Here is a 27,320-nt window from a genome sequence, read left to right on the forward strand (position 1 = left end):
ATCCCGTACCTGCCTTCTCTCCATACCCTCTGATCCCCTTGGCCACAAGGGCCACATCTAACTCCCTCTTAAATATAGCCAATGAACTGGCCTCAACTACCCTCTGTGGCAGAGAGTTCCAGAGATTCACCACTCTCTGTGTGAAAAAAGTTCTCCTCATCTCGGTTTTAAAGGATTTCCCCCTTATCCTTAAACTATGACCCCTTGTCCTGGACTTCCCCAACACCGGGAACAATCTTCCTGCATCTAGCCTGTCCAACCCCTTAAGAATTTTGTAAGTTTCTATAAGATCCCCTCTCAATCTCCTAAATTCTAGAGAGTATAAACCAAGTAAAATAAAAATGTAGATTCAGTGAGTATAGTTTGGGTCTGATTTTTTGTCTTTTTACAGTGGGAGACTGGGGGGGTTTAATCGGGCGGGAGAGACCGGGCGGGGCAGGAGACCCGCAAGCGCTGCCGAACTGCAACTAAACCATCCCCGGTCACCCCCCCCCCCCCCCCCCCACCACTCGAGACGTCCAGATCGACAGGACACTGGCCCCAGACACAGCGCGGGGAAGCATCAACCCTAGCTCTCCTCTGCCTCTCCCGCATGGCCAAACGACAGCCTGGACTGACAACACTAGTGGCCCCAGACCCACAGCCAGCGCCAACTCCAGCCCAACCCCGCTCCAACTCCAGAGGGGCCCGCTCCCCTTGGGCCGCTATGGCGACAAGTGCCAGTTTGCCCATGGCTTCAGCCGCTACCCCAAGTACAAGCCGCACCTTCCACACCACCGGCTTCTGCCCCTACGGTACCCGCTGCCACTTCATCCACAGCACTGAGTAGGAGCGAGGGCCCCAGCCTCGCCTGCACCAGAGTGCCAGCCTGGGCTCAGCCTCCTCCGCCCTGGCATGAGACTGGGCTGCCTTCAGCTCCGACCTGGAGTTGGAGCTAGCCTAGACTCTGTGCAAGGGAGGGGGATGAGGATGCTGCTGCCGCCAGCACCACCATCACCAATGGTACCCGCAACTCCAGCAGGCGCCTGGCCTGCCCACGTGGCAGGAGCCCGTCCGCAGATTCCCTCTCCGACCAGGACGACTCCAGCAGCAGCGGCTCCGAGTCGCCCGTCTTCGAGAAGGGCCGACGGCTGCCCATCTTCAACAGGATCTCGGTGTCGGACTGAGGGAAGGGGAGGGGGGTGGAGGTGGAGGGCTGTTGGCCAACCCCGTGGCTGCAGCGCCGGCTGCAAGTCCAGGGCGACCACGCCAGCCCAGGGCCACCCCGGACACCTCCGGACAGGGACAGGACACCGGGGAGGGGGAGGCCCATCAGCAACTCAACACGACGAACGAAATGCATGCCTGCACACAATGCAGCACCACTGTTGCCAAGACTGTTTTATAGCTAGTGACCTATGACCTGGGCATGCGCAGTCCGAATACCGAACTCACTTATTCAGAGATTACCCCCTTTTGGTCCTGCTTTTTACTTTAGTTCTGAGCTGCTCAAATTCCCTCAGCAGAGCTTCTTTCCCCATTTTACCTTTGTCGTTGGTTCAAACAAAGGCCACACCAACTGTATGTACCCCTTCCCACTCTAAGTTTCTGTGCGGGTCAGATGAGATGTCGCAAACCCTAGTACGAGGCAGACAACACAGCCTTCGGGACTCTCGATCATTGTGACAAACAATATATCGCCTAATCCCGACTATACCGTCCCAAGTATTACGTGTTACAACTTGGCATCTCTTCTGCCTCACTTCTTGAATGGCTCCCTGACCCATGGTGCCATGGTTAGGTTGCTCATTCTTCTTATGCCCTCGACTCTCGTCCTCACAGGCAACCAGACTCTCAGACCTGAAAGGCGGCGCGGCTCTGGCCAGCAGCGGCCTCTGCAGCCTGTCCGCGTTTTTGTTATTTTTTGTCTGTGTTTCTGTGTAGTTTTGGTTACCGATGTTGGGTGTGTGTGTGTGGGGGGGTGTGACTGCTTTGGGGTGGGAGGGGGGGGGAACTTTTGAATCTCTCCCTGCACTGGAGTTTGCACCTTTTCTCAGTCAGGGTCTCAGGTGTCGTTGAGGCCGCAACGAGGAGTCGGCCTCCAACTGGAAGAAGCCGGGGACTCTGGTGCTGACTCACCGTTGCCGTCGCGGAGCTGGCCAGACCGCGGCGGGTGGAGCGGTGGAGGAGCGCTTATTTTTGCTGTGTTGCTGCTGTGTGTTTGTTATTTTATGTTGCTGGTGTGCTGCTGGTCGGGGGCTGCTACTGCGGGTCTGCGGACGGCTCGGACGACCCCGCGCGGCTCCCTGGAGGGAGACCGCTTTTCGGGCTGCTGCAACGGCGAATTCTCCCGCCCGTGTTGCGGGGTCGAAGAGCTCCTGGAGCGGGGCCTACACCATTGCCCCGCGCGGCTGGAATGGCTGCGGGACTTTGCGAGCACACACCGGGGGCTCCAACATCAAGACCCGGTGTGCGACCTCGCACCACCCGGCGTGGCTTCAATGGCCGCGGGACAATCGCCATCGCCAGCCGGGGGCTTTGACTTTGACTGTGACATCGGGGGGGGGGGGAGAGTGCAGTGGAGAGATAAGTTTTTTTGGCCTTCCATCACAGTTATGTGATGGATGTTTATGTTAAATGTAATTATGTTGTGTCTGGGGTCTATTTGTGTGTAATGTGTGGCTGCAGAAACGGCATTTCGTTTGGACCCCCAGGGGTCCAAATGACAATTAAATTGACTCTTGAACTCTCTCTCTTGAAAGTGAAGCTCAAGGAATGAGGCTCCTCCAACACTATCACTTGGATCCCCCTACCTGCCTCATTCACAGTCACATTATCTTCCTCCTGCACATGGACTGAATTGGGAGTAGGCAATCTAACTGGTGTGACTGCTTTGTGATACACAGCGTCCAGGAAATTCACTCCATCCGCGATGTGTTTGCAGTGTTTGCAGTCAGAATCCAGGTAATCAATTTTGAGTCCGAATTCCTCAAGCAACCAACACTTACTGCAGGTGTGGTCACCAGGAACCACAGCGTTGCACCTGCTACCACGTCATGCAGAAGCAGCACATCACATGATCCTGCATCCCTACTTTATTTATTCCCAACAATTATTTTTTAAACCCCCCTGCTGTTGCTCCATCCGGGTTTGAAACTGACTTGCCTGCTAGCTCAGTACTTCTTTTCTCAGCTCTTCTCCCCGAAGCCTCTGGGGGCAAACGCTCAAGTCTACATTTGGCCTCAACATGACCACTCTCACTAGGCTAGACCACTACACCTTCCTTTTCTATTATTGGCCAATCTGTCTCTTCCTTAAGGGCCTGTCCCACTGTACGAGCTAATTCAAGAGTTCTTCGAGTTTCCCTCGATTCAAACTCGGAGAATTACGGTAATAGCCGCTCGTAGGTACTCGGGGCTCTCGTGGACATTTTTCAACATGTTGAAAAATCTTCACGAGTCGTCACGAGTTTACCGCGTTTCCCAAGTACCTGCCGTTAGCGTTACGAGCCGCTAAGAGACGTCCCGAGCTCCGACGTACCCGCTACGTACATTCTACGTGCTTACCACGAGTTTGATTTTTTTTTTAAACTTGGGAGAGCGCTTGAATTACCTCGTACAGTGGGACAGCCCCTTTAACAAATAAAAACTCTGCTTCTTTAAATTTCCAACCTTTAAGAGAACCTCTTATGAGTTCCTTTGGAAACAACAACATGCAGAAAAAAAGCTACCTTGGGAAAATAACAGTCCAGTGAAATAAAAATTGTTTCTATGGAAACTCTTACACACCAATGTCTCTAAAGACCCCAGCTGCAAGTTTCATCACAAGTGGCTATTAAATTTGACACGTAATGCTTCTATTGACACGTGCAATAATATGCTTTTATAAACATGGAATATATTGTATTTGGTATTTTTGCTTGAGGTAACAAAAATAAACATTTAAAAGACTTATTTTTGAAAACCCTGTGGGAAAAAAAACGTAGTTCCTGCAAATCTGAAACTCTCTAGCATCTAGCCTTTTGTCTGCATTGATTTTATAATACAAAGTTTCTTCAAAATACAATTACGGTGTTAGACCGGAATTACTTGCACTGTTCTGTTCATGATCCTAGGATGCCTAGAAGCATTTTGCAAATGTAATGGTACTGCACTGAAATGTCAAATAAGATTTTGTACTTTAGTCTGTGAGTGGAACTAAAAACACCAAACTTCATAGTTCACGACATTTGGAAATCAATATTCGTCAAACTTTAAGCTATTTGATAGACGTGCGGCCTTTCTCAGCGATCACTTGACTACTCAACCAAAACCTAGAGTCAACGACATTACGCAGTAAACAGAAGACTGCACCATCTTAAAACAAATTACAGTCTGCCACCGTATATAGCAATACTAACGGGCTCAAGTACATTAGCATATTGTTCTGAATACATATATTACATGCTTAAAATAATCCACATACAGAGTACAAGTGGTAAACCCCTGTAAACGGCACATGTGGAACCACTTAAATGCGTCAAACTTCACAATAACCTGAAATTAAGTATGTGAAAATCCATTAAAATAACACATAGGACGTCACAGCCACAATGTTGAAGTTACTGTAAGAACAACACATTTATAGCATGCCAAACTTCCTATTATCAGTTCATCATATTGTGGGAGTACCTTTATTTATTGTCATAATGGCTGTAGGGTTCAAGTAACTGGGAATAAGGATCTCTCATATTTTATGGGACAGCACAATCAGAAGAGATCTGATGTGACTGTTTCTTGCTCAAAATATTGAATTCAGATTCACAGAAATAATGAAATTAGAGAATGAATACCCAGATTGATAGATTCAATTAATAATAAGGGGGAAAAAAAGCTCACCTTCTGGCAGCTTCTACCAAAGCTATTTCATCTGGTGAGGCAGCATAGTATTGTACTTTGGATACATCAGCAGCAACATGCCTCAACGTAGGTCTATTAGTCTCTTCCAAATCACTAATATGCACGGTGTGGCATAGTGATATTGCCTTCAAGAACATCACTTCTTCATTAGTCTAGGAAAAGATGCGAAAAGCAATCATAACACATTCATTCGTTTTGCCAAACCAAATCTCATCAAGAACTAAGAAATAGCAGAACGCAAATCATCATGGGTTTGATCTCGATTAAAATTCATTCAGTTCTGCTACAATTACCTGAAAGGTAGATTAGAAGAGCATACTATTAATTAAGCAGGATAAGTACTCTTCAGCCAGCAACAGTCAAAATTGCACCAACTGCATGTCAATTGTAAGGCCTTAGATTTTGGCTCGATTAAATCTTAGAAACATAATTCAATATATAAGGAAAGATGAAAGAATCAGACACAACTGAAAGCAATAAAAGAGTCTTTTTTGAATGACACTAATCTAATTTATACGATACGATATAACTATTTATCCCAGGAGGGAAATTAGTCTGCCAGCAGTCTTAAAACACAACAAGATACAGTGCCCTCCATAATGTTTGGGACTAAGACCTGTTATTTATTTATTTGCCTCTGTACTTCACTATTTGAGATTTGTAATAGAATAAAAAATCACATGTGGTTAACGTGCACATTGTCAAGATTTTAATAAAGGCCATTTTTATCCATTTTTGTTTCACCGTGTAGAAATTACAGCAGTGTTTTCATTGCTGTGTCCCAAACATGATGGTGCCCTGAAATGGGGGGTCTATGTATAAACACTGCTGTAATTTCTACATGGTGAAACCAAAATGGATAAAAATGGCCTTTATCTGACAATGTGCACTTTAACCACGTGATCTTTTCTATTACAAATCTCAAATTGTGGAGTACAGAGGCAAATAAATAAATGATGGGTCTTTGTCCCAAACATTACGTTGGGCACTGTACATGAAATATGAAATTAAAATGACGAGTGTGAAGTCCAGAATTGGGGATGTGCAAAGATTGTGGGGGGGGGGGGGGGGGGGGGGGGGGGGGGGGGGGGGGGGGGGGGGGGGGGGCTACCCCATGACAGAAGGGGAAGGAGCTGTACAGTTTGGTAGCCACAGGGGAAAAGTATATCCTGTGGCGTTCTGTGCTGCATCTTGGTGGAACCAGTCTGTTGCTGAAGGTGCTCCTCAGGTTGACCAGTATTGTCCAAGATGCTCCGTAGTTTGAGGAACATCCTCCCCTCCAAGATCACCTCCAATGAATCCACTTCCAGGACGGAGCCAGCCTTCCTGATGAGCTTGTTGATTCTGTTGGTGTCCACGGCCCTCACCCTGCTGCCCCAGCACATGACAGCATAGAAGATGGCACTGACTACCACCGATTGGTAGAACATCTGCAGCATTGTACTGCAGACGTTGAAGGAGTGGAGCCTCCTCAGAAAGTACAGACGGCTCTGCCCCTTCTTATACAGTGCCTCAGCATTCCTGGACCAGTTCAGTTTACTGTCCAGGTGAACTCCAAGGTTCTTGTTCTCCTTGGTAAACTGCACATCCACATCCACGCCCTTGATGGAGACAGTGGACAGGAGTGTTCCTCTCCTCCTAAAGTCCACCACTAACTCCATAGTCTTGTCGGTGTTGAGCTGCAGGTGATTCAGCCCACACCACTCAACAAAGTCATAATGACAGCATAACATGCCAACTCGATGACAATAGTTAAGATCCTCAATTTCCAATGCAAGGGTCAGAGAGATGAGACATTGAAATATAGTAGACACAAAATGAAACAGTGGGGAGGGTTTATAGACATGCTATATGTACATATTTACCTTTAATAACCTTATTCAATGTTAATCATTTTGCCTGGGGTGAATTGAGTATGTTGAAACTACCAAATTATATAAGCAGCAATCCTAACTGCATACTCTGCACAATGTAAATTCAATAAAGGGTGGCATGATGGTGCAGCGGTAGAGTTGCTGCCTTACATCGCTCGCAGCAGGGTTCAATCCCGACTACGGGTGCTGTCTGTACGGAGTTGGCACGTTCTCCCCATGACCTGCATGACTTTTCTCCAAGATCTTCGGTTTCCTCCCACATTCCAAAGATGTACAGGTTTGTAGGTTAATTGGCTCGGTATAAATGTAAAATTGTCCCTAGTGTGTGTAGGGTAGTGTTAATATGCGGGGATCGATTGTCGGTGTGGACCCGGTGGGCTGAAGGGCCTGTTTCTGCACTGTGTTTCTAAACTAAAACACATATAGATGTAACTTCACCACAAGGCATGATAAGGTGGATTGACAAAAGTAAAGCTTAATTATTCAAAATATTACCTGTTTTAAAATGTTGCAGTCAACATAATCAAGCATTAATTAACAGCGTTTCACCTTGGATCAAGAATGTTTCTATTTGTCCCTTTGGACACTGAGTAGAACCATGCTCAACTATCACCTCTGTTGATCTATTGTTTTTTGACGTCCTATTACCCATAATTTTATTTGTTAATTTTTCTTGCCTTCCACTTCAGATTTTACCTCATCTTACCCCTCTCACCCATCATTCCCTCTACTATTTTTCTAAAAATGGGAAAATGTATTATTTTTGTGAAGTACTTTGCAAAGACCAGACTGGAAAATCAACTCTTCCTTTCTTCATTGATGCTACCTGATCTGCTAAGCTTTTCCAGCATTTTGGCATTTATTTCATACTGCATCTGTTGAGGAGAGGATAGGGTTAAACTGACTAAATGAAAGATGATTTCACACTAATACTGCACGTAAAAAATCCACTCAAGCCTTTGTCAAAATTTGTCACCTGGAGAAGCACCAGAATCTATATTACTAAAAGTGTGTGTGTGTGTGTGTGTGTGTGTGTGTGTGTGTGTGTGTGTGTGTGTGTGTGTGTGTGTGTGTGTGTGTGTGTGTGTGTGTGTGTGTGTGTGTGTGTGTGTGTGTGTGTGTGTGTGTGTGTGTCAATCAACTGGGCTCAATCTGGCTAATTCCTATTTTCTTCCAAAGACTAGGCCACAGCCTTCCCATTTTCACACATTCTACTCACATTTTTCCCGTCGAAGCGACAAATGTCTTCACGTCACATCCCCGCCTATATTTCCTAACTTTTTAATTGTTTAAAGTTTTAAAAACAGCCCGAAAACTTACCTATTTCAGAAAAAAAAACCCGAGTGACGTCAGAATGCACTCGCAAGGCAGGACGGAACACTCTGGGAGGGAGGGGCACTCCAGCGCTCGCATGGCGGCCGCTGCCCAGTGTGGAGGGTGGTTCTGGAGCTGGAGTGAGGGCCGAGCCTGGGGCTTGGGATGGGGCCGTGACCGGGACCGAAAAAGAAGCCGCCGCGGCAACCCAGCCTGGGTCCGTGGTCAGGGACGAGCCTGGAGATGAAGTCGTAGCCTGCACTATAGCCCAGGCGGCAGCCGAGCTGACAGCTGGAGTCTACAGCCAGGGCCGGGCCGAGGACGAGAACCAGGCCCTGGCGCTGTTCTATGATCTGGGTAGGTCCTGGGGCAGGGGATGGGAGTGAGGGGAGGAGAATGAGGGAAATGAAGAGGGAGATGGGGTGGGGAGTGGTGTAGAAGGAGAGGGGGGTGGGGGGTGGAGGAGGAAGATGGGGAGGGGTGAAGGAGGGAGATGCCCCCCCCCTATCTACCCTCACTCCCACCCTCTCTATCTCCCGCCTCTCTACCCACCCTCCCACCAACTCTACCCCCCTCCCTCTACCTCTACCCCCATCCCCTCTCCCCAACTCTACCCCCCTCCCACTCCCTCTACCCCCATCTCTCTCTACCTCCTCCTCCCTCTCTACCCTACCCCCCCCCCCCCCCCCTCCTCTCTACCCCCTCCCTCTCTAGGGATTTAAGAGGGAGGGTGAAGAGGAAGAGGAGGGAGTGCTGGGGGATGAAGAGAAATGAGCTGTGCCTGCGCAGTTGGGGGCTATGCGTGAGTGGTGCAATATTGTGTTGGGGGAGCGGCTTGCATTGGGGGAACGGGTGAGTGGGGAATCTTGCGTTGGGGGAGCAGACCCAACGGGTCAGCACTTGGTCTAGTATAATATAAAATTAAAAAGTCGTGTTGAAGTAACGTATATCTAACGTAATTGGAACTTACAAATGTTTGGCCGTTAATCTCTCCAGTCGCTCCGTCAGGAATCAAAGTGCCTTTGGTATATTTGTATTTAATGCCATTAATGGAGCATTCCCTGAATTTCATTTCATTTTCAGTCAATGTTCCAGTTTTGTCTGTTAATAGATATTCCACCTAAATAAGGAATTAAATGACATTATACATATTCCACGTGGGATCTGAATCTTTAATTTAAAACACAATTTATCACTGGAGAAGTAATTTCACAGTGATGCGTATCCTAACCAGGTAACAATAGAGGTGAATAAAATCATGAGAGGAATAGATTGGGTAGATGCACAGAGTCTTGCCGAGAGTAGGTGAATCGACGACCAGAGGACATAGGATTAAGGTGAATGGGAAACATTTCAATAGGATCTGAGGGGTAACATTTTCACACAAAGGGTGGTGGGTGAGTGGAACAAGCTGCTAGAGGAGGTCGTTTAATCAGGGACTATCCCAATGTTTATGAAACATTTAGACAGGAACATCGATAGGACAGGCTTAGAGGAATATGGACCAAACGCGCGCGGGTAGGTGGGACTAGTCCAGCCGGGACATGTTGGCCGGTGTGGGCAAGTTGGACTGAAGGGCCTGTTTCCACGTTGTGTCGTTGTATGACTTATGATGTAGTTTCAGCTGCTTTGGAGTGGGAGGGGTTGGTGGGAGCAGAGGGAAAGGGGAAGGGATGGTCACCACAGAACATAATTACAGTTGAATATGTGATTCAATTAAATGGTACTTCCAAATTATAGAACTATTTGCAATTGATCTTTTGAGTTCAATTTAACAAAAAATATTGCATTAATATTTGCAATGTAAATGTTCAAACACATAAAACATTTGTGATCAAAGTATTCTCCAGGAAACATCAAAGAACCACTGGCAGGTGAGACTAGATGCTGCCGCACCCGCTGAGTTTCTCCAGCACTTTTGTCAGCCTAATATTAGTGGTGGGAAAGATACTAGACGGTATTGTGAAGACAGGATCTACCTGCATGTGGATAGGCAAGGATTATAAATAGACAGCATGGCTTTGAATGTGGGAAACAACATTCCACAAGTTTGAAGAAGTGACTGAGAGGATTGATAAAGGCAGGGCAGTAGACATCATCTATATGGACTCTTGCAAGGCCTTTAACAAGGTCCTGCACTGTAGGTTTGTTTGGAAGGGTAAATCACTTGGGATCCAGAGCGAGCTAGCAATTAGATACAACAAGGAGTCTGTGAGTAGTAGTGGAGGATTGTTATCCAGACCAGAGCCCTGTGACCAAGAGGGGAAAAAAGGCAGAAGGAGATAGATCTGGCAAATAATACATATTGTGGAAAATCCAAAGAGATTTTATGTACATTAATGGAAAGAGGGTAACCATAGAAACGTAGAAAATAGGTGCAGGAGGAGACCATTTGGCCCTTTTTGAGCCAGCACCACCATTCATTGTGATCATGGTTGATCATCCACGATCAGGAACCCGTACCTACCTTCTCCCCATATCCCTTGATTCCGCCAGCCCAAGAGCTCTATCTAACTATTTTAAATTCATCCAGTGAATTGGACTCCACTGCCCTCTGTGGCAGAGAATTCCACAAATTCATAACTCTCTGGGTGAAAAGGTTTGTTTGCATCTCAGTTTTAAATGGTCATCCCTATAATTCTTCGACTATGGCCCCTGGTTCTGGACTCGCCCAACATTGGGAACATTTTTCCTGCATCTAGCTTGTCCAATCCTTTTATAATTTTATATGTTTCTATAAGATTCCCTCTCATCCTTCAAAATTGCAGTATCCTTCAAGCCCAGTATTTCCTCATATGCCAGGTCATCCCGGGTATTAACCTCGTGAATCTATGCTGCACTCCCTCAATAGCAAGGATGTCCTTCCTCAAATTAGGAAACCAAAACTGCACACAATACTCCAGATGTGGTCTCGCCAGGGCCCTGTACAACTACAGCAGGACCTCTTTACTCCGACACTCAAATCCTCTAGTTTTGAAGGCCAAAATGCCATTAGCTTTCTTCACTGCCTGCTGTACCTGCATGTTTATTTTCAGTGACTGTTGTACAAGGACACTCGGGTATCGTTGTACTTCACTTTTTCCTAATCTGACACCATTGAGATAATAATGTGCCTTTGTGATCTTGCTGCCAAAATGGATAACCTCACATTTATCTACATTATACTGCATCTGCCCACTCACTCAACCTGTCCAAGTAACTCTGCAACCTTCTAGCATCCTCTTCACAGTTCACACCGCCACCCAGCTTTGTGTCATGTGGAAATTTGCTAGTGTTACTTTTAATTCCATCATCTAAATCATTAATATATATTGTAAATAGTTGCAGCCCCAGCACCGAGCCTTACGGCACTCCACTCGCCACTGCCTGCCATGCTGACAGGGACCTGTTTATTCCTACTCTTTATTTCCTGTCTGCCAACCAATCTATCCATGTCAATATCCTACCCCCAATACCATGTGCTCTAATTTTGCCCACTAATCTCCTGTGTGGGACCTTTTTCAAAGGCTTTCTGAAAGTCCAGATACACTACATCCACTGGCTCTCCTTCATTCATTTTACTTGTCACATCCACAAAAAATTCCTGAAGATTAGTCAAGCAGGATTTCCCCTTCGTATATCCATGCTGACTTGGACCAATCCTTTTACTGTTATCCAAATGTGCCGTTCTTCTTTAATAATTGACTCCAGCATCTTCCCCACCACCAATGTCATGCTAACTGGTCTATAATTCCCTGTTTTCTCTCTCACTCCTTTCTTGAAAAGTGGGATAACATTAGCTACCCTCCAATCCACAGGAACTGATCCTGAATTTATAGAACATGGGGGAAATGATCACCAATGTGTCCATGTTTTCCAGAGCCATCTCCTTGAGTACCCTGGGATTCAGACCATCAGGCCCTCGGGATTTATCAGCCTTCGGTTCCATCAGTCTACCCAATACTATTTCTCACCTAATGCAAATTTATTTCAGTTCCTCTGCCTCCCTATATCAAGACAAGGCAAGAGAGTTTATTATCATGTGTACCAGATAGGACAATGAAATTCATGCTTGCTGCAGCACAACAGAATATAGTAGGCATAAATACAGAACAGATCAGTGTGTCCATATACCATAGAATATATATACACACACACACATAAACAAACAGATAAAGTGCAATAGGCTGTTATAGTTCAGAGTTTGTTTGAAGTTGTGTTTAATAGTCTGATGGCTGTGGGGAAGCAGCTGTTCCTGAACCTGGATGTTGCATATTTCAGGCTCCTGTTCCTTCTACCTGATGGCAGTGGAGAGATGAGTGTGGGTCCTTGATGATGTAGGCAGCCTTTTTGAGGCAGCGACTGCGATAGATCCCCTCGATGGTAGGGAGGTCAGAGCCGATGATGGACTGGGCAGTGTTTGCAACTTTTTGCAGCCTTTCCGCTCCTGGACACTCAAGTTGCCGATCCAAGCCACGATGCTCTCTACTGTGCACCTGTGGAAGTTCGAGAGAGTCCTCCTTGACATACTGACTCTCTGTAATCTTCTCGAGAAGTAGAGGCGCTGATGTTCTTTCTTTATAATTGCATCAGTGTTCAGGGACCAGGAGAGATCTTCGGAAATATGCACGCCCAGGAATTTGAAGTTCTTGACCCTTTCCACCATCAACAGTCCTGTTGATATAAACAGGACTGTGGGTCCCCATCCTACCCCCTCCAAAGTCCACAATCAGTTCCTTGGTTTTGCTGGTGTTGAGAGCCAGGTTATTGTGCTGGCACCATTTGGTCAATCGGTCGATCTCACTTCTATCCCCATCGGCGAACTTGATGATGGAGTTCGCTATGTCCGGCTACGTAGTCATGAGTATAGAGTGAGTACAGCAGGGGGCTGAGCACGCAGCCTTGAGGTGATCCCGTGCTGATTGTTATCCAGGATGACACATTTCCACCAATACGGACGGACTGTGGTCTGCGAATGAGGAAGTCAAGGATCCAATTCAAGAGGGATGCGCAGAGACCCAGATCTGAGAGCTTGGTAACCAGCTTGGAGGGGGTGATGGTATTAAATGCCGAGCTGTAGTCGATGAATAACAGCCTGACATATGAGTTTTTGTTGTCCAAGTGGTCCAGAGCGGAGTGGAGAGCCAGTAAGATCGCATCCACCGTTGATCTGTTGTGGCGGCAAGCGAACTGCAGTGGGTCCAGGTTTTTGTCGAGGTACGAGTTGATTTGCGCCATGATCAGCCTCTCAAAGCTCTTCATCACCACAGACGTTAGTGCCACTGGTCGATAGTCATTCTTGGGCACTGGTATTATTGGGCACTGGTATTATTGATGCCCTTTTAAAGCAGGTGGGGACCTCAGACCTCAGAAGTGAGAGGTTGAAAATCTCCATAAAAACTCCAGCCAGTTGGTCTGCACAGGTTTTTAAAACATGACCGGGTATACCATCAGGACCAGGTCCAGGCGCTTTACGAGGGTTCATCCCTCTGAAGGATCTTCTGATGTCGGCCTCTGTGACTGTGACTGAAATACCATCACAGCGAATGGGGGATCGAGAAGGCACATCAGTATTCTCCCTATCAAAGCGTGCGTAAAACGCATTAAGCTCATCAAGGAGTGATGTTTTGCTGACATTCGAGCTGCCTCCTGGTTTCGCTTTGTAGGAGGTGATTGCATTCAAGCCCTGCCACAGTTGCTGAACATATGTCTCATCCTCCAGTTTGGAGCAGAAGTCCCTTTGGGCCTTTTTGATGGCCTTACCAAGGTCGTATCTGGAATTCTTGTAGACCTCTGTATCTCCAGACCTGAATGCCCGGGAGAATGCGGATCTCATGGCTCATCCAAGATTTCTGGTTAGGAAACTAGGAAGGTTTTTGTTGGTATGCAGTCCTCCACACTTTCTTTTGTTGGTATGCAGTCCTCCACACATTTCTGTAGCGACTGTGGCGTATTCATTCAGGTCCGTTGCCGAGTCCGTTGCCTGAACATTGCCCAGTCTACAGACTGCAAACAGTCCTGGAGTTGTTCCTCTGCCCCCCAGCTCTGTACAGTCCTCACCTCTGGGGGTGCGCTCTTCAATTGCTGCCTGTAGGCAGGAAGAAGCAGCACCGCAGTATGGTTGGATTTACCGAATTGAGGGCGAGGGATAGAGCGATAGGCATCCTTGATGGTGGTGTAGCAGTGGTCGAAGGTGTTTGGTCCTCTGGTGCTGCAGGAGACATGTTGATAGAAGTTAGGGAGCAATTTCTTAAGGTTGGCTTTGTTGAAGTCTCCAGTTATGGTGGTAAATGCCTCGGGGTAAGACGCCTGGTGCTTGTTGACCATGGCGTGCAGCTCCTCCAGTGCCAGATGGACATCTGCCTGATGATGGAGGTCAATTTCGGTAGGTAGAAGGGACGGCACTTCACAGCTAGGTGTTCGAGGTGTGGAGAGCAGGAGTTGGATAGGACTGCCATATCTGAGCACCACGCAGAGTTGACCATGAGGCAGACGCCCCCTCCTCTCCCTTTCCCAGAAGCCAATGTACGGTCCATGCAATGGATGGAGAAACCTTCAGGCTGGACTGCTGAGTCTGGGGAGCTGGGGGTGAGCCATGTCTCTGTGAAACAGAACACAGAGCATTCCTTCAGCTCCCTTTGGTACAGCAGCCTTGCCCTTAAGTCCTCCACTTTATTTTCAAGGGACTGTACATTAGCCAGTAGGATGTTAGGGAGAGGGGGTCAAAGTCCCCTGCGCTTCAGTCTGACCTGAAGTCCTGCCCGTCAGCCACGTTTCCAGACACAATCGAGGCCTCCCCGTTGTTTACAGGTACTGTACTTCCTGTACCTGCTGTTTCTATGAGCCTGCGCTGGAACAGGGATTCCCTCACAGTCGGCAGCTCCAGCTCCATTGCTCCTGGGAGATCCTGCCCGTCAACTCCGGAGGTCTTACCGGTGTTTCCAGGTACAATGTCGGGTGTTCTCCAGCGATCGAGGGAACGCTTGCAGTCGGAGGCTCCCGCAGCTGTGGGAGATCGCGATATCGCTAACGCCTCTGATCCTCTAGTACATCTGGGAGATTGTTTGTGTCTTCTTTAGTGAAGACAGAGAGAGAAGACACCAAAAGAAAGCAAAGCTAAAGAAACCATCAGGAACCAAAGCAGTCATCTCTGTGTGGCGCTGCAAGAGATGGCAAGGTCCTCTGAGTATTTCTCCTCTGTTCGAAAAGGGCTGCAATAAAAAGGCTGGGAATTACAGACCAGTGAGCCTAACATCTGCGGTAGGCAAGCTGCTGGAGAGTATTCTGAGGGATAAGATATATATGCATTTAGATAGGCAGCCCGATTAGGGATCGTCAGCATGGCTTTGTAAGTGGGAGATCATGTTTCATGAATCAGACTGAGTTTCTTGAAGATGTAACCAAACAGGTTAATGAGGGGAGAGCTATGGATGTCTATGTGTATTTCAGCAAGGCATCTGATAAAGTTTTGCATGGTAGGGAAGGTTAGATCCCATGGGATCCAGGGAGAGCTAGCTGACTGGATAGACGATTAGCTTCATGGAAGGCAGCATAGGGTGATTGTGGAAGGTCGTTTTTCAGACTGAAGGCCTGTGAGTTGTGGTGTGCCTCAGGGATCAGTGCTGGGCCCATTGCAGTTTGTAGTTTACATCAATGATTGGATGAGAATGTACAAGGCAGGATTAGACGATACTAAAGTGGGTGGTATTGTAGACAGCAAAAATGGCTGTCAAAGATTACAGCATGATCTTGATTATTTGGGCAAGTGGTCTGAGGAATGGTTAATGGAGTTCAATGCAAGGTGTTGCATTTTGGAAAGTCAAACCAGGGCAGGACACCAGTGAATGGCAAGGCTCTGGGAGTGTTGTAGAGCAGAGTGCAGGAACATAGGTCCTTGGAAGTGGTGTCACAGGTAGATAGTGGTCAGGCTTTCGGCACATTGGCCTTAATCAGTCAGAGTTTTGCGCATAGAAGCTGGGATGCGATGTTACAGCTGTACAAGATTTTGGTGAGGCCATATTTGGAGTAGCGTGTTCAAGTTTGGTCACCCTGCTATAGGAAAGATGTTGTTAAGCTGGAAATGGTGCAGAGAAGATTTATGAGGACGCTGCCAGGACTTGAGGGCCTGAGCTATCGGGATAGGTTGGGCAGGCTAGACTTTATCCCTTGGTGTGCAGGATGATGAGGGGTAATCTTATAGAGGTGTACAAGATCATGAGGGGAATAGATAGTTATAGTAATATTTTAGCTAATCGTCACGTCCACTGAGGTACAGTGAAAAGCTTATTTTTTTAAAGGCTATCCAGTCAGTGGAAAGACTATACATATGTGCACCAAATGGCCTGTTTTTACGCTGTATGACCTGACTCTATGGTCTGTACATTTGCAAATGACAACAATATTAGTGATGTAGTGGACAGTGAAGAAGGTTATTTAAGATTACAAATCAGGAAAGGATTTGTTTGGGCCTGGAGACAGGCTCTTCGTCCCAACTTGCCCATGCAAACCAAGATATCCCATCTATGCTCATCCCACCTGCCTGCATTTGGCCCATATCCCTCTAAACCTTTCCTATCCATGTACCCATCTACTAATGTGTGTTTTAGTACCTGCCTCAACTATCTCCTCTGGCAGCTCGTTCCATAAACCCACCACCCTCTGAGTGAAAATGTTACCCCTCAGGTTCCTGTTAAATCTTGCCTCTCTCACCTGAAACCTAAGTCGTTGACTCTTGATTCCCCTACCCAGGGTAAAAGACACTGCATTCATCCTATCTATTCTCCTCTGAGTGTTGTAGAACAAAGAGACCTAGCTGTACATGTACATAGTTCCCTGAAAGTGGTGACATAGGAAGACAGGATGACAAAGTCAGTGTCAGGGCATTGAATACACGAGTTGGGATGTCACATTACAGCTGCACAAGATGTTGGTGAGCTCACACTCGGGAGTACTGTGTGCAGTTCTGGTTGCTCAGCTAGAGGGATTTAGGCCAAAGGCAGGCCAGTGGCCTAGCTTAGATGAGCATCAACATCAGTATGGACAAATTGGGCCATAGGGCCCATTTCCATGCTGTATAATTCTACGACTGGTTAATCAAATTTAATGCTCAAACTGTTTGATAAGACAACATTCTTACCTGTCCAAGCTCTTCATTAAGGTCCGATGTGTTAACCTGTGCCCGCTGACTTGAAGCCTCGTGGTACAAATCGCGATCCCACACAATAAAAAAGGATCCCAAGAATTTTTGCATCTCAACCGTGACATAAAGTGAGATTGGAATGATGTAGTTGTATAGCACCATGAAAGCCAAGAAATCAGATATACCCGTCAAAATCTAGAAATAAATCAAACAATACCGATATTATATCATTAAAACAAAAAACACATACTTTGCTCAAATCTCTTAGAACATTTTGAAATATTTGTTCTATTCAGATTCAGATTTAATTTTAATTGTCATTGTCAGTGTACAGTACAGAGACAACGAAATGCATTAGACAACGAAATGTTGTCTAATGCATATGTTCACCTTCAGTTTAATTTATATTGTGAAGTACACAGACATCAATCTACAGTTCTCCAGGTTTTTCACAATGTTACAAATGGGATTTATTGTGTATTAGGTCTCTCACACCCAGGTACATGTAGCCAAAGTTTGGCAGGAACCAGTATTTTCTGTGTTTGACTTTTAAATAGTCAATTGTACATCATATTTCCAGGAATAATGTGCAGAAAACCAAACCATTAACATCTGAGCTGAATATAAACTGTTTTCTATCTAAAAAACGATGCCATTCATTCAAAATTGTCAGATCCTGAACCAGGCATTGCACATCCTTCGTGTCATACTTTTTACAGATATGAATTTTGGATAAAATATCCTCACTAAGACTATAACATCCTTCTATGTAACACCATTTAACTTCACTCTTGCCTGATCTGTTAAAACCTTCTTCTATTCATCTTCCCCAGAAAACTATTTCATAATCATAATAAATTGGGTACAGTTCATTCTCCTCTAATAAGATCTCAGCTGATCCGATCTTGACATTAACTCTGACTCCTGCCCATTCCCATCACCCATAATTCGCTTATGCTTCAATAATAACATTATAGTCTTAAATGCATTCATAGAACCCTGAGGGTTAGGTCATTGGAGTAGAGAATGTCACTTACACACTTCTCAAAAGAAGAAAATTCCTCATCACTATTTTTAATGGGTAAAACCATATTTTGAAACTATACTGCATGTACCAATATTTGCCTCCTCACTCTATGCACAGTTTGCTTTCGCATCTAACTTTGTACATTGTGTGGTAACTATACACTACCACTTTATTCATGTTCAGCTGTCCTTCAAAATGTACATCCAATTTACAAATTGGTCCATGACATCATGCAAGCCACAGCACCAAACAATCTTAATGAGGGCCATGCCAAATGGGACGGCATAGTGGTGAAGCAGTAGAGTTGATGCCTTACTGCGCCAGAGACCCGGGTTTGATCCTGACTATGGCTGCTGCCTGTATGGAGTTATTATGTTCTCTCTGTGATTGCATTGGGTTTCTTTGTTGGTCGGCGTGGACGCGGTGGGCTGAAGGGCCCGTTTCCATGATGTAGCTCTAAAGTCTAAAGATGGCATCAATGCCGCACCGTTTTTCTCAAACTTACTTGGCATGATGCCGCATCTACCAAGCCTCCTCTGGAAATGGAGCTGATCTTCAGAATGGGAAATGGTGCAACTGGAAACTTGTTAGTCAAACCACACTATGCCGATGCCATATGTGCTTGCATGCACTCCAGCCATGAATCCCACCCTACTCCCCACACACTTCAACTAAGCACTTGGCCTTACTCCACATGACATTCCAGCCATGTACCTTGCCCAGTCCCAGCTATGATGCTCATCTTCCCAGTCCCACACTAAGCCTCATACCCTGCATAGCCTGCCATAGGCCCAAGTGCAGTGTTTATCCCTGCCATTTGCTGGGAGTATAGAGCTAATACAGAAACTGTTCAGCATGGCAAGCTAGTAGTGGCCATCTTTAGTCTGAGGGGACACTGTACGATCATTGGCCATGACACAACTCTTTGAAAAACCATAATTGTCAAAGGATCAGTAGGAAAAAGTAAATCTGATTGATTCCCCAGACAAAACAATTCGAGCATGGCATTGTCATACCAGCATCCGATTTGCTGAGTGGGAAAAGTACTAAACCATAATACAACAACTGCCACCAGGCAACAGTACTAGCTAGATTATTTCATCGTCCAAGCAAGGGAACACAAGGATAACAACAGCTTCTGCACTAACCACTGCCAAGTCTACTCATCTCTACTAACCTGGCAACAAAACACAGATTCAACAGAAATGTCACCACAAGAAAATATTGCAGTTCTCAAGGATCTTGTAAAGTTAGTTTTTTTGTCAAATCTCAAAGACTACCTGTCAAACTCCTAATCAATCAGAGCCACAGTGAATGGACTACATTGAATTCCAGATGAATTAGCCCCTATGAAGTGACTCTTAGGTTCATAGAATAGGGAACAGTACAATAAAGAAAGGGTTCTTCAGAGCACAATGGCCATTCTGAACACGATGCCAAATTGAACTAGCTTTTAGGAAGCTTTTTAAATGATACTAGACCAAGTGCTGACCCGTTGGGTCTGCTCCCACAATGCAAGATTCCACCACTCACCCGTTCCCCCAACGCAAGCTGTTTCCCAATGCAATATTGCACCACTCACGCATAGCCCCCAACTGCGCAGGCGCGGCTCATTTCTCTTCATCCCCAGCACTCCCTCCTCCTGCTCTTCACCCTCCCTCTTCAATCCCTGGGGGGGGGGGGTGGAAGAAAGGGAGGGGTGATAGAGAGGGAGGGTGGGTGGAAGAAAGGGAGGGGTGATAGAAAGGGGGGGTAGAGGGGGAGGGGGAGGGGTAGAGAGGGGAGGGGGTAGAGAGGGTGGGGGTAGAGAGGGTTGGGGGAGTAGAGTGGGATGGGGAAGAGAGGGAGAGGGGTAGAGAGGGAAAGGGGTAGGGAGAGAGGGAGGGGGTAGAGAGATAGAGTGAGGGGAGTTAGGGTAGAGAGGGAGGAGATAGAGAGGGGGGGAGGGAGGGTAGAGAGGGAGAGGGTAGAGAGAGAGGGAGGGAGGATAGAGAGTGAGGGAGGATAGAGAGGGAGGGGGGTAGAGAGGGTGCGAGTGAGGGTAGATAGGGAGGGGGTAGAGAGGGGGAGGGAGGATAGAGAGGGATGGGGGTAGAAAGGGTGGGAGTGAATGTAGATAAGGAGGGGGCATCTCCATCCTCCACCCCTCCTCATCTTCCTTCTCCACACCACCCCCCATCTCCCTCTCCTACCCCACTCCCCACCCCATCTCCCTCCTCCTCATTTTCCTCATCCCTCTCTCCTCACACCCATTCCTGCCCCAGGACCTACCCAGGTCATAGAGCAGTGCCAGGGCCTGGAACTCGGCCTGGTTCTCGTATTCGACCCGGCCCTAGCTGTAGACTCCAGCTGTCAGCTCGGCCGCTGCCTGGGCTCCAGTGGGCTCGTCCCTGACTCCAGACCCAGGCTCGCCCTTGGTTCCAGCGGCTGCTTCTTTTTCGGTCCCAGTCACGGCCCCATCCCAAGCCCGGGGCTCGGCTCTCACTCCAGCTCCAGCACCACCCTCCCCGTCGGGATTTGGCACCGGGCGCCGGCAGCCGCTGCCACGCGATGCGCTGGAGTGCCCTTCCCTCCCTCCCAGAGTGTCCCGTCCTGCCTTGCGAGTCCATTGTGACGCACTAGGGTTTCTGAAACGGGTGAGATTAAAAAGTCCGGAAATATACTTGGGAATGCGAAGGGAAGACGATTATCGCCTCAAATGTGTGAAAATGGGAAGGCTGGCATTTGTGGCCTAGCGTTTTAAAGAAAATAGGAAAATAGGAAAATTAACCAGATTGACCACAAGCTAATTAACCTACAAATCTGAAGAAGGGTTTCGGCCTGAAACATTGCCTATTTCCTTCGCTCCATAGATGCTGCCGCGCCCGCTGAGTTTCTCCAGCACTTTTGTCTAACCTACAGTCTTTGGGATGTGGGAGGAAACTGGAGCACCAGAGAAACCCACGTGGTCAAGGGGAGAAGGTACAAACTCTGTACCGACAGCACCCGTAGTCAGGATCTGTCAGGATTAAACCCAGGTCTCCGGCACTGCAAGCGCTGTAAGGCAGCAACTCTACCACTGCGCCATTGTGCCGCCCTGCTGGTCTTTGACGTTTCTAGTCTGGGATAAAGGTTCCGACTGCCTACCTTATCATTGCCTCTTATTTGATATACTTTTATTAGGGCTCCTCTCAACGTCAGGAGTTCCAGAGAAAATGATCTAAGTTTATGCAACCCCTCTTTATAACCTATACCCACTAAACCAGGCAGCATTTAGGTAAATCTCTTCTGCACCTTCTTCAAAGCCTCCACACCCTTCCAGCAATGGGGCAGCCAGAACCGCACACAATACTCCAAATGGTGTCTAACCAAAGTCGTATAAAGCTGCAACGTGACTTGCTGCTCTTATACTCAATACTTCGACCAATGAAGGCAAGCACAGCATACACCTTCTTTACTACTCTATCTCCACTGTCGTGGAGCTGTACTTGGATCCCAAGATCCCTCTGTACATCTAAGTTATAAGGATCATACCATTACCGTATTTTCCGGCAATGAAGATGTTAATTTTTACCCTAAAATAAAGCCTGAAAAATTACCTGCGTCTTGGAGGCCAAAGCAGGTGTGTCAAACTCAGTTGACCCCATTTTAGGCCGGGCAAAATGCGACTTCATACCCGCTCTGGCATCAGGGAAATCATCCCGCGGGCCGAATCGGCCTCCTTCACGGATTGGATGCAACCCGCCAGTTTGACACCCCTGGACTATAGGAAGCGTTTCAGTACAAAACAGCAATCCAATCAGTAGCGAAATGCATTTGCGTGGGGATTTTCGCCACTTCAAACACCCGGTTTAGGTCGGAGCTATGTAAATTCTGTTTAAGTTGTTTAACTCTGTAAATTGTCGAACAGCAATGATGACCCTGATGAATTACTGGTATTATGCTTTGAAGATTCGGATGACAGTAGTGAATTTTTCGGATTTGAAGATTAGAATGCTTTCCGTTTTTGTAATCTCTGTAATCTTTGTTGCGTGTACAATTAAATGTTATTTTATTGTGAAAGCTGTATTTTTTTTATTACCGCACTGGTGTATACATTATCTGTGTTTTGCACTATAAATGACTGCGAATGGAAATGACCACCACCACGGTCTGTTGAACTACAACAGACTACTATTATTATTGAACTAAATCTCTTTATTTATTGAGTATGTGTGTATGCGTATATACACACTGGACTTTTTTTCTCCCGTTATGTACTATGTTTACATATTCTGTTGTGCTGCAGCAAGCAAAAATGTCATTGCCCTATCTGGGACATATGACAATAAAACACTCTTGACTCTTGACACTGGGTGGGAGATTGCAACCTTCACGTAGTCCGCCCTGTTTCGACGAATGCAATCAACCCGGCGTGCACAATCAAATAAGATCAAATAGAACAAGTTGTCCTACAACTTTAGGCTGTACACACTGTACGCAAGGAGAAGAAGAAGACTCTTGACACTGTTACATCAAGAATCTGTCGATGGTCATGCTAATTGACTAATAACCAAGAACTAATTGAGAAGGCTTAAATTCTTACTTAAAAATAACAAGGTTTCAGGAGCAGGCAATATCCCTGCTGAAATTCTAAAACTCAGTGGTGAAGTATTTCAACCACAAATCCTCATCACCAACATCAGCAAAGAGCATATTCCAGGAGGTCATCTTCAAGAAAGGAGACAATGCTGAATGTATTAGCTACAGATGTATTAGCTACAGATTAGCTTCCCGGTGTCGGCTGCAAGAAAATACATCTGCAGTGTATTCCTCAGCTGCCTCCTCCCAATGACTGAATAACTACTCTCTGTATCCCTGTGTGGTTCCTGCCCATCTAAAGGCAAAGTGAACATCGAGAGTTTAGTATGTTTCATTGTCATAAGTACCTACAACAAAACAATGAAACTCTTACCTGTTGCAGCAAAACAGGCCTTCAAACACAATACACATAGATAACATATAATAAACAAGAAAAATATTAAATTAATAACCCCATTATGAGTGCAGAAATGTCCACGGTACTTAGTGCAACTCTAGACAGTTCCCAGTTCATCGGTCAGTGTTGTGCAGTGTTCAAGAATTTGATGGTTGTTGGGAAGAAGTTATTCTTAAACTTTGTGGTCACACTATTCAGACTCTTATACCTTCTTCCTGATGGTAAGAGTGAAATGACAGCGTGGCCAGGGTGTTGTGCTTCTTCGATAATTCTGGCTGCCTTTTGGAGACAGCGCCTCCTGTAGATCCCTTGGATGGTGAGGAGGTCAATATTGGTTTCCACCAGTTTTTGTCATTTCCTTCATCCTTGGGTGTTCTTGTTGCCGAACCAGGCCGTGATGCAACCAGTCATCATGCTCTCTAGCGTATACCTGTAGAAGATCAAGAGTATTTGTCGACAAATCAAATCTCCTCAATCTGCTAAGTAGAGGCACTGATGGACTTTCTTTATGATTGTATCAATGTGCTCTACCCAGGACAGATTTTCAGAGAGATGCATGCCCAAGAACTTGAAGCTGTTGACTCTCTCCACTGCCAACCCGGCGAAGAAGATTGATTTGTGGAACCTCGGCTTTCCTTTGTAAAGTCAACCATCAGATCCTTGGTCTTACTGATGTTGAGAGGAAGGGTGTTGTTCTGCATGATTTAGATCAGATTTTTAATCTCCTTCCTATACTCCGACATCATTACCCAATATTCAACCGACAACAGCGGTTTCATTGGTGAATTTAAAGATGACATTGAAACTGTGTCTGGCTAGATAGTCATGGATGGATTTAGAGTAAATTGAGTATGGGACTGAATACACAGTCCTGAGGTGCTTTTGTGCCAATGCTATCGATGAGGAAGTGTTGTTTCCAATTCATACTGATTATGGTCTACCAATGGGAGAGAGAGTCGATGATCCAGTTGCATAAGGATGAGCAGAGAACAAGCTCCCTTGATAAACAAGTTTGGAGTGGATGATGTTGAATGCCAAGCAGTAGTCTATGAACAACAGCCTAATGTGCATGTTCTTATTGTTCAAGTGGTCCAGTGCAGAGCCAGCAAGTTCGCATCCCGCATTGATCTATTATGGCCGAAGGAAAATTGAGGCTGGTCCAGGTTCTTACTAAGGTAGGAGTTGATATGCACAGATTTAAGAATGCCTCCAGGTCCACCATCAGGTTTGGATTTTTTCCAAAGTTTCATGTTCATGAAGGATCTTCTGACGTCAGTCTCAGTGACTAAAATTACAATGCCATCAGGAGCTTTGGGTACTTTTTTCCTTTTGAAACAAGTGTAGAGTTTGTCCGGGAGTGATGCCTCAGTGTTGCTTGAGCTGCAACTTGGTTTTACTTGTACGACATGCACGCTATCTAGTAAACAATAACTCTCTACCAAATTGCCTCTGTTGCACCATATTGCCTTCTGCCAATAAAGGCTCATGGAGATGGCCTGGAACACATGAACACTTTCTGTATCTTTGGAGCAACCTCTCAAGGTAGATAAGAATGACAACATTTTAAATTGCCTTCAATCCACCAGCATTCTTTGGTCAATTTGAGGAAATAAATATCTGAAGATCCAGACCTCAGATCTGCAACAAAACCATTTTTTTCCAGATGACAATGATCCCTGCTCCCCTTGATGCTTCTAAGCCTTGAACTATTTAGAGCAGAAATATCAGAACTGGACAAATACCTCTGCACCTTTGCCTCTGCAAAATCTACCAAAGTTCCCAGAAGGAGAAAACCACTATCAGCTCTCATTCCTAGCCCCACATCCACAGTATCAATGCTCTCGTCACAGTCAGCTATGCCGGGCAGTCCATGTTGATTGCATGCCTGATACCAAACTCTTGAAGCACAGGCTATATTCCAAGCTCTTTAATGGGAAAGAATACTAAACTGAAAGAGAATAGGATTCAAAGCCTCCTTGTTGAAATGCCGCATATCCTATTGACTCTTGGGAATCCCAAGTCCATGACCACTCCAGAGGATACATTCAGGATCATATTGAGAATCTTCTGGTCATGCAGATGAAGACCTTAAGCAGCAGAAAGAACGGACCAGCTCACAAACTGCCGACAAAGGTGCCTCCTGCTCCATCTGTGCAACAGTCTGTTATCCGCTCGGTCCGCAATAACCAAGCTGACCTCCCGGTGGCTCAGCACTTCAACTCCCCCTCCCACTCCGCCTCCGACCTCTCTGTCCTGGGTCTCCTCCATGGCCACAGCGAGCAGCACCGGAAATTGGAGGAACAGCACCTCATATTCCGTTTTGGGGAGTCTGCACCCCGGGGGCATGAACATCGAATTCTCCCAATTTTGTTAGTCCTTGCTGTCTCCTCCCCTTCCTCAGCCCCCCTGCTGTCTCCTCCCATCCCCCAGCCTTCTGGCTACTCCTCCTTTTCCCTTTCTTGTCCCCACCCACCCCCGCCCCCGATCAGTCTGAAGAAGGGTTTCGGCCCGAAACGTTGCCTATTTCCTTCGCTCCATAGATGCTGCTGCACCCGCTGAGTTTCTCCAGCTTTTTTGTGTAACCTTCGATTCTCCAGCATCTGCAGTTCCTTCTTAAACAACAGTCTGTTATCCCACATTGATCCCATTAACAACCCTAGAATCCACAAAACCAGAGTAGATGTCATCTTTGATCCCGTGACTGCCTAAGTTTATGCAGTAGAGTTGGCATTTAAAGCACACCTTGTAAATATAAGTTGCAGTTCAAGTGTTGGGTAGTTACAACAAATATACTATTCAAAATGGAGACACATTATACAAATCACATGAAAGATTACATTTACCAGAATTTACCACTTTGAAGCTCCTTGTAACATGAAGAAAACGTTTTTACTTTAAATAATAACTACCTGAAAATCATTACATTTAATGCAAATACGAATACTATTTAATATTGAAACTAGAGTATAAAATTAGTTGGGTTAAAAGGTATCCATACTCACTCTGCTGCTGTTTTTTTCTTGTGCAGTTCTTTCATTGTATGGATATTCACGCAACCAACTATATTTTAAGATAGTACTAATAACTGCTTCAATCACGAGAATTTCCAGAAAGACAATCAGAAAAGTGTTCATAGACCTACATGGAAAGAAATATGGAAATATCTGGTTAAGTTTCTCTTCACATCAATTCAACTTTGCACGCATGCTTTTCAAATTATATAGCGGTAAAAAACTGGTTACGACCACCTAGATTGGAAGCATCTATAAGAAACTATATAATACGTCAGATTCTTGTTTACTCCATCATTCAAAAGATAATGGAAGGTAGACACAAAATGCTGGAGTAACTCAGCGGGACAAGCAGCATCTCTGGAGAGAAGGAATGGGTGATGTTTCGGGTCAAAGCCCTTCTTCAGATAATTAAAATAAAAGATAATGATTGATTTTCCAGATCATTTCTACTTTCCCACTCCATACCCAATAAACCAGCATTCAGTAGTCCCACTGGGCCAATTCTACCAATTACAATTTCCTACATTCACATAAAATGGAAAATATATTGTACAACTGCTACACAATAGCCCAACCTCTATACTCACTGTAAGCCAATGCACCAAAGGTCACCTTTACCACCCCATGTACCTGTGACACTACCTTCAGGGAATTAGGCCCCTCTGCTCTGCAACACTATACAGGGCTCTACCATTCAATGTGAAGGTCCTGCCCTGGTTTGATTTCCCAAAATCTAACACCTTGCACGTACATATATTTAACTCCATTGGCCATTCCTCAGCCCACTTGCTGAGCTGATCAAGATCATACTGTAATTTTTGATAACCATCTCCACTGTCTAGGATACAACCTACTTCAGTGTCATCTGCAAACTTATTGATCATATCCTGCACATTCTCATCCAATTTGTTGATATAAACCACAAACAGCACAGATCCATGAGGCACACTAGTCATAGGCGTCCAGTCCAAAAAGCAGCCTTTCACCACCACATCTGCTTCCTATCATGAAGCCAATTTTGTATCCAGTTAGTAGGCTCCCTGTAGATCCCACGTAATTTAACCATCCAGAGCAGCGGAACATTATCAAGGGATTTGCTGAAGTCTATATAGTCTATGTCTATGGTCCTGCTCTCATCA

At 45.9% G+C, this 27,320-nt stretch overlaps 1 protein-coding gene across 3 annotated transcripts in view; it reads right to left on the minus strand.

The window, feature by feature from the left end:
• atp11b (ATPase phospholipid transporting 11B (putative)) overlaps positions 1-27,320 on the minus strand; it is a 174,951-nt gene that overhangs the window by 91,475 nt on the left and 56,156 nt on the right. For all 3 annotated transcript variants that reach the window (XM_055645390.1, XM_055645388.1, XM_055645389.1), the window contains exons 11-14: positions 26,170-26,305; positions 17,181-17,378; positions 9,036-9,185; positions 4,857-5,029 (exon numbers count right to left, since the gene is read on the minus strand). In XM_055645390.1, the coding sequence (XP_055501365.1) occupies positions 4,857-5,029; positions 9,036-9,185; positions 17,181-17,378; positions 26,170-26,305 (657 nt within the window). The remainder of the gene's footprint in view (positions 1-4,856; positions 5,030-9,035; positions 9,186-17,180; positions 17,379-26,169; positions 26,306-27,320) is intronic.

Source organism: Leucoraja erinacea, chromosome 14 (genome assembly GCF_028641065.1).
Source record: "Leucoraja erinacea ecotype New England chromosome 14, Leri_hhj_1, whole genome shotgun sequence".
In the NCBI taxonomy this organism is placed as follows: domain Eukaryota; kingdom Metazoa; phylum Chordata; class Chondrichthyes; order Rajiformes; family Rajidae; genus Leucoraja; species Leucoraja erinaceus.